At 31.3% G+C, this 9,195-nt stretch overlaps 1 protein-coding gene across 1 annotated transcript in view; it reads right to left on the bottom strand.

Moving 5' to 3' along the window:
- Positions 1-2,218: 2,218 nt before the first annotated feature.
- Positions 2,219-9,195, bottom strand: part of LOC111640471 — a 9,592-nt gene continuing 2,615 nt past the window's right edge. The window contains exons 3-4 of the mRNA XM_023386480.1: positions 5,379-5,525; positions 2,219-2,720 (exon numbers count right to left, since the gene is read on the bottom strand). Of these exons, the coding sequence (XP_023242248.1) occupies positions 2,605-2,720; positions 5,379-5,525 (263 nt within the window). The 3' untranslated portion in view covers positions 2,219-2,604. The remainder of the gene's footprint in view (positions 2,721-5,378; positions 5,526-9,195) is intronic.

Here is a 9,195-nt window from a genome sequence, read left to right on the forward strand (position 1 = left end):
CTTTCAAACAGCCGTAGTCCGTAAACTTGATACGTGTCGGGTTGTGATTGGAAGGATTCGTAAGAAATCGGATTCCTAGAGAATGGAACGTATCTCTATCTTATAGGGGGGTTGACTGTATATAAACTTGATACAGTATAATGCAAGCTTGCTTATCATAAAGATCAATATTTTGTATCCTATCACCTTTGTTATATTAGATCTATGATACAGTAGTAAAAGTTTAAAAATTGGCTTATAATATCTTTGATTATAAGTATTTAATAAACCATTAAATTACTGAAACATCTATAATTATACATAAAATTCATGATAATAAAAAAATGCACAAAACTCATGAGATGTTTTCTTGTTTGCTACTGCTGGTACCTGGAGTTATTAAGCTTTCCAAGAGACAAAAAGAAAAGATCTGTTGTGAGTTGCGTATTTTTCATAATTCTGGAACTTTTAGTCAAATTACAAATACAGTTTTATAAAACTTCCTATAAACTTCCTTTGCTATTTAAATTTTAAAATTTACACCAATATGATTTTATGCCAGTTAAATGTTTAAGATATAAATCTAGAAAATATCTGTTGTCTTTGCTAGAAAGATTTTACATTTTAAAAATACTGCAAAAATTAAATCAATTTTGATCGTTTCTTTATCCTAATCTGATTTTATTAAAACGTTGTAATTATTAAAACAATTTTTTAACTTTAAAAATACATATTTATGTCACATGTATAACAGGTATTTATGTATCATTATTGTTCAACACAATACAACTATTGCAGAGCAGCTACATCATAAATACATGAAATGAATATATTAAATTAAGATATTTAACTATCTAAACAGATTGAACAGAAAGAGCTGTGTTTATATTATAGTATTAAAAACCCATGTCCAACTACCTACATTCAGTGATTTTATTTACTTGACTACTGGTGAGAAAAACAGGAAAAAAAGAAAAAAAAAAAAAATTGAATTTATTAGTGCAATCAGTTGTTTTAACTTTTTGCATTATAAACATTAAAAGGAACTTTTTCATATCCATCTTGGATTTGATCAGGCCACAATAAAGCTGGTTGGGTGATGAAGGATGTAGGTAGTATGACATATTACAGTAAAATTTTTCAAAAATTTCTGAAGTTCCAACCCTGATTCAAATCTAAGACCCTAAGGAAGCAAGCTGACTATTATCTTGGCCATCCAGTTATCTTTTTCTTAGTTAATTGAAATAATAACATATTTTTACTTCAAATTGAAATATTTACAGCAACACTTTCCAATATAAATCAAATTATAATCAAAATATCTGGTTAAGTTTGGTTTTAATTTTCATCATATTGTAACAATTTTCTAATTCAATTAATTAAACTAGATCTAGTTTTGATTAATAATGAAATCATGTAATTTTATTTTTCTTTGTTTCATTAGCCTATAAATATATACTATAAATATAGTTAAGTTTTACTGTACTTGTATTGGTTACTTTGTGTTCATTTAGCAATGAAGCTCTTAATTGTACTCCATGTATAATCATTTTATCTTTCTTATATTATTTTTTTATTTTATTTATAACAGTTTTTATAATCCCATACAACCTTGTTGTTCTATATTTAAGTTAATTCAAATTCTGTATATTTCATTTTATATTCTATTCCATTTGTTTATATTTTTAATTGTCTACTTGGACAGTCAAAAATATTCACTAATAAAATAATTTTGCCGTAAAGATTTAAAAGTGTTTTAGTGGCATTAGATTTCATTAATGTATTTTTTAAGAACAAGGAATGAAATAAAATTTAATTCCTGCATGGTTTGAGAATCTGAACTAACTAAGTAACTAAATAACAACATAACTTCTTAACGATAACTTTGTCAAATAACTGACAACTTTCACACCTGGGAGTATAATATTCAAGTTCTCAGCATCAAAAAAGACGCTTTTCCATGATCCTCTGACCTCTCAGCTGTGTGTTACCATTTTAATATCAAAATTGATGACCGAATGAATTAGTCATCACCCATTCCTTCATGACTCAACAAGTTGTCACCCGTTCCTACACCAATACAGAACTCTGTCTTCTTATACGGAATACTATCATCATCCAATACAGAATAACATTGATCCCAACAGGAGTACATCCACGCATTTGAAACATTCCTATCGTGCCGACCTTCTCCAGGAGATACCAAGAAACGAACAGTCCGACCCATCACTTTCACCTGTTATTTTTTTTTTTTTTTTTTTTTTTAGGATTTACAGCAATGTAATTTACAACAACTATGGTTAATAACCAGGTATGTACAACAACATGCAAATAATCAAAATGAATGTTTTAATACAGCAGATGAATACAATAAAATAGAATTATTACCAAGATAATTTACTGAAAATTTTTAATGGCTATTTGGTAACCTACATAGATTATGTTGCCCACAACTCAGTTTGTATACAAGCCTGTGCACAGGATATTTAAAAGGGTGAGATTACATATTAACTTATTCACAATGATATTAAGTAACAACTCTTTTTTTTAGATATTATCATCTGCAATTTGCAATATTTTTTATTTGAACTTTTAAAGAAATAATTAAATAATTAAAAGAAAAACTTACCTTTTTACAAAAAAAATAATAAAGATCACTACTCCCATTATAACACAAGTAGTTATCATAGCTGTATGATTTACATGTTGAGTTTCATTAAGTTTAAATTTCTTTGAATTATCTAAATAATAAATAATAACAACAAATTTAATAACATGATTTATTTGATAAATATATTTTGAAAGTAAATAAAGCAATTATACTAGATTTTAAAAATTTATCTATTTAAATCAAAGCTTTAAATGAAGCTTAATCATTTTTATTTTATAAATATTTATAAATTCTATAAATACAAATTAAAAAGTTTGTAAATAATAATAATAATAATAATAATAATAAAAATAATANACAATTGTTTCATTTGAAATTAATAGGTTTTAATATATCTATGAAAATTACACTTTTAATGATTTATTTAGAGAAAAGAATTAAATTATTTGGATTAAATTGAATACAAAATATCTAAACTTTCTATATTTTAAAGAACAGTTTCAATAGAACCTTATTTTATAAATTAATTATTTTGAAAAAAACTACAAAAGTTTATCAAAGACATGATTAATAATTTCTTACAACTCTGATGGAATTGTGTGTGTTGAGATTAGAGTCAAGTCAGTCACAAATATGAACTTTATAACAGCAATAAAAATATATGAATAAAACCAATAAAATTTTAAAAAATCAGATTTTTTTTATTCACTTATCAAATGCTTTTACAGGAAATCCTTGTTTGTTCGTAACTGCATTTCTGTCTCAGTCAGGGATATAGAAATTTACATGTTAAGGAATTCAGTTATTTCAAAATACAGCTACTTTGAAATGTAAAGGGAAAATTCTGTCCAAACTGTGATATGCATATGTTAACTCATTCATTTGTATTGAAGTGACTTCATGCTTTAAGAGAACAACAGATTAAGAACAACTCTAATCTGGTCAATATGGCTTTTACAGTAACACATTTTTGGATGTCACCTTTCATCTTACCCAAGGAATACACTTTTTTCCTCTATTATCTCATAAAATATGGCTGGTTTTCAGGATTGCAAGATTGGGCTATAAGTAGCAGATTGAGATATTTGTAGACTCTAGGCTACTACATTTGGGAAACATACTATTGGACCACTTTAAAAATAATTTGGGCTACATTTTGAGGAATTCTGCTTTAGCCTACTTTTTGTAAAACCTATATGGCAACCGTGAGGTTCTCATTGGACTTGTGCTGTTTACCGCAGTGTTCTACTATCGAATACAAAGCTTCGAACAATAGTAAATTAATAATAAGCTCAGCAAGTGTTTGGTGTGTGATTATATTTGTAAGTAAATAGCTGAGGAAGCGGGAATAGTTTTCAGCTGTTTTGAATTGCCTACTTCAGGTTCAAAACAGCCGAAAACATTTGTTCTTAGTGATTAAACTGCTAGAAACAAAGTGTGAAAGGTTTTGTCTTACTTATAGTAATTTAAAAAGTACAGAAAAATATTACTACATAAATTTGTTTTTAATATTTAATTAGTCAAATAAAAGAAATGATAAATAACTAAAGTCTACATATGTATATGCACTTTATCATCATAGCTTTATGGAAAAAATAGCAGTTTTTTATATTTACACATTGTAATATTTCTCTTTTTATTCATTATAAAAAAGAAATACATTTATTCTACATAAAATAAATGTGTAAATGTGTAATTGATTAAAAAAATATTCTAAAAGGGTGCACTAATGAAATTTTGTTTTGACTTTTACAAAGTTAACTATTACAATTAACAAGACATGAAGATGTTATAAGCATAATGCTATTTTATAAATACAGGTAACCCCCGTATAACACGGCACTTCTATAGCACGGATTCGCTCTAACACGGTTCGAGAATTGGTACCATCCCCCGTATAACACGGTACTTTTATAGCACGGATTCACTCTGACACGGTTCGAGAATTGGGTAAAACCCTCGTACAACAGGAAATGTAATAAATTTTTACATACTTAACTAATAATAGTTCACGAAAATTATTATTTTTGTGAACTATTAGTACTTAAGTATGTAAATTTTTTCTTCTCGCCTTCTGTCGATACAGGTTGTCCTTCTCGAAACTTGTTTCAATGTTGCCAGATCACGACGCTTCTGCTTCTGATGTTGCCGAATGTTTTTCCCTTATTCCATACTAGCTTTATTCTTCATAAGTGCTTAGCACCATATAAGGAAATTTATAAAGACCTTTTAACTAGAAGCAAGCAATCTAAAATTACATACTTTTTGCAAAAGGTAAAGCATGGATCTGGAGATAATGCAGAAAAATGCTCAGAGCATAAGGATAACTTGCCAAAAAGAAAACGCTCTCGGTTAATTAATAGTGTTTTTAGTGATGACGAAGAAAACATTGTTTAATTTATGTTAATATGTATCACTTAAGAAAATTTTAATGAAGATATTTATCTTAATTATGAAAATATACTAGCGTGTTTTTTAATTTTTGGAACCTAACCCTCCTTTTCGTATTAGTTCTTTGTTTCGTATAACACGGATTCGCATAACACGGCAATTTTTTGGAACGTAACTACCGTGTTATACGGGGGTTACCTGTATAGGAAATTGGCTGGGACTTTCTCCATTAATCATTATACTGTGATTTGCTTAATTAAAAATGACTATAAAATGAATCAACTGAATTTTGTATTTTGAATCACTAGTTTGAAATTATTACTATATACATTACAAATTTTTAAGAATAAGAATTGATCTCAAAGAAAAAAATATATATGTATATTACAAATTTTACCTTTTCTGTTGCATTTTCTTCTTCCCTCTCTGATTGATTTCACATATATATAGTTCATATTACAGGCACATGAACTATAACTACATATCATATTTTCATCAGTTGCTTGACACTGAGCATTACTTTCGCACTTATCCCTGTATGATACTATAAAAGTAATTGAAATGCATTAAAACAACATTGATACAAATATATCTTACTTAAAATAAATTTAGATTTTAATAATTTCCTGATAGTTTTTTATCCAAATAAGGAAAATATAATCAACTCAAAATAATAGTCAATACAAATAATAATAATAAGTCTCCCATGGTCACCACCTGGTTGTGGTGGGAGAGCCCAGTAATTTTACTGAACCATAGAGCAATGCAGGCTGGAGCAAAAGCTCCTGGTAGGGACACCCATTCCAGTAAGGCCTATGGGGAGAAATGAAGCTAAGAGTGACCACACCCACATTCTGTGGAGATATTTATCATGGTAGTAACCAGATCTAAGTATGATACCAGCTCGGATGTCGCCTGGGCTAACAAGGTCTGTGTTAGTGGGTTAGGCAGAGGCTCACATTCGAAAAATAGGCCGCAGTCTCCCTTGGTTACCAGTAGCAAAAGCAGCGCCGGCCCAAGCATGGCTACTGCAATGCCCTCAACAGATGTGAGGAATCAACCTAGCCTTGGTGTTTCTGTTGCAATGCACCCACAGACCACAAAGGCTGGAAAACCATGCCAACAGATGAAATGGACAATAGAAATGAATGAGTTTATCATCCGTACTTACTACACCATCACAAGACTCGAAACAAACATGACAGCGTACAGACAACAACTACACACCATAGATTCACACAACAATATCCTCACCTCACTGTCACCGAACAAAGGGTTGTCGATCAAAAAAAAACAAAAAAACAATTATACACAACAACCTTATCCCACAAACAACACTTGAACTTATCAAACAACAGGTTGCTGATCAAATACATCAGCAGACAGAAACATTTAACAATAATGAAGATCACGTAACCTGTCAGGATAATCCAGCAACAAGCATAGATAATAGCACACATACAACAACTACCACTAATGATACTACAGGCACTTCCTCATCCATCACTGATAATATAGACATAGAATTAGTTAATACACTCTCACTTATATTTCAGAAAACACTCACTAAATATACAGGTACAGATCCCACATAAAGACCACGAATACCGAAAATCAACACATCAAAGGTAGTAGGGAAAACACTAAATTATGTAAACACTCACTACCACACTACATTCATTCAATTTCTACACTCTCAGACATTCATACATTAATTTATGCTGGGGCAGTCACAGTAGTGACACACCATGGACTGAAAATACAATCGCAGACAGACACACACAAGACAATTCTATCACAAGCCTGCCTGGCAGAGAAGAATAGAAACATAAATAAATGGCATTAGACAGCAATTAGGCAGGCTGACACAATACAGGTAACCCCCGTATAACACGGTAGTTACGTTCCAAAAAATTGCCGTGTTATGCGAATCCGTGTTATACGAAACAAAGAACTAATACGAAAAGGAGGGTTAGGTTCCAAAAATTAAAAAACACGCTAGTATATTTTCATAATTAAGATAAATATCTTCATTAAAATTTTCTTAAGTGATACATATTAACATAAATTAAACAATGTTTTCTTCGTCATCACTAAAAACACTATTAATTAACTGAGAGCGTTTTCTTTTTGGCAAGTTATCCTTATCCTCTGAGCATTTTTCTGCATTATCTTCAGATCATGCTTTACCTTTTGCAAAAAGTGTATGTAATTTTAGATTGCTCGCTTCTAGTTAAAAGGTCTTTATAAATTTCCTTATACGATGCTAAGCACTTATGAAGAATAAAGCAAGTATGGAATAAGGGAAAAACATTTGGCAACATCAGAAGCAGAAGCGTCGCGATCTGGCAACATTGAAACAAGTTTCGAGAAGGACCACCTGTATCGACAGAAGGCGAGAAGAGAAAATTTACGTACTTAATTACTAATAGTTCACGAAAATAATAATTTTCGTGAACTATTATTAGTTATGTATGTAAAAATTTATTACATTTCCTGTTGTACGAGAGTTTTACCCAATTCTCGAACCGTGTCAGAGTGAATCCGTGCTATAAAAGTACCGTGTTATACGGGGGATGGTACCAATTCTCAAACCGTGTTAGAGCGAATCCGTGCTATAGAAGTGCCGTGTTATACGGGGGTTACCTGTACACTAAAAACAACATAACACCTAAATTAAACAAACAACTCAAACACATTTTCAAGAAAATCAACACACACACAAAACATGAACATCACAACATACACATTACAGAATACATCAATACACTACACAGAAACTCGCAGCCAAAGCATGTAGACTGAAAAGATACAAAACATGTACATTACGAAAACAACAAAATAAATTATTCACAAACAATGAAAAACTTTCCTACAGACAAATCAGTACCAAAACAAACACTGATACACAGCACAGTGGCACACCAACAGAAGAAGAACTCACAACTTATTGGTCNTGTACATTACGAAAACAACAAAATAAATTATTCACAAACAATGAAAAACTTTCCTACAGACAAATCAGTACCAAAACAAACACTGATACACAGCACAGTGGCACACCAACAGAAGAAGAACTCACAACCTATTGGTCTTCCTTTGGTCCAATGCTGTTAAACACAATGCTGATGCAGGTTGGATCGAAGAGAGAACAGAAACTTGCACAACATACCAACTATGACCTGTGCTGAAATAAATGTATACGACATCCGTTACACTGTTAACAGAACACATAACTGGAAGACACTTGGTGTAGACAACATTTACAATTTCTGTTACAAAATGTTTACATTACTGCACCAGGAACTAGCTAAACATCTTACACACATCATCATCAATCCACAAGACATGCCAAAATTTCTTACTCAGGGCATCACCTACATGAAAACTAAAAACACCACCACCACAGACCGCACACAATACAGACCAATTACATGTCTACCAACACTCTACAAATTATTGACATACTGTATCACAAACAAAATATACAAACATGTTGAAGAACACAACATTCTTACAGAACAACAAAAAGGTTGCCATAGAAATCACAGGGGATGCAAAGAACAGTTACTCACAGATTCAGTCATTCTACAACAAGCACACAAACAACACAGAAACATACACATGACATATATAGACCACAGAAAAGCATTTGACAGTGTTCCACACAGTTGGCTGCTACATATTCTACACATGTACAAAATTCATCTGTCACTCATTGCATTCTTCCAAAACACTATGCAGCACTGGAGAACAACACTACATCTCAGGGTTAGTAACACTTCCACACAAACGAGATATTCATTAGGCGAGGAATTTTTCAAGGAGATTCTTGAGTCCGCTCTGGTTCTGCCTAGCCCTGAACCCATTATCCAACATGTTAAACAACACACATTATGGCTACAATATCAGACATGAAAAAACAACACAGTTTACACTGTCACATCTCATGTACATGGACGACATAAAACTTTACGCATCCACAGAAAAACAACTTCAGCAAATCCTACAAATCATACATTCATACACTAAGGACATACAAATGGAGTTTGGCTTAGACAAATGCAAAACACTTCACATAGAAAAAGGAATCCTGAAGAAAGATTTTGCACTTGGAAATGGAGACGTTATTGAATCCATGGAAGAGGGCGAGTTCTACAAGTATTTAGGATTCCAACAGGCCAAACTAACAGAACATACACAAATAAAGCAAA

This window comes from Centruroides sculpturatus, unplaced genomic scaffold, assembly GCF_000671375.1.
Source record: "Centruroides sculpturatus isolate CEXI.00-Female unplaced genomic scaffold, Cexi_2.0 scaffold1147, whole genome shotgun sequence".
Taxonomy (NCBI): Eukaryota; Metazoa; Arthropoda; class Arachnida; order Scorpiones; family Buthidae; genus Centruroides; species Centruroides sculpturatus.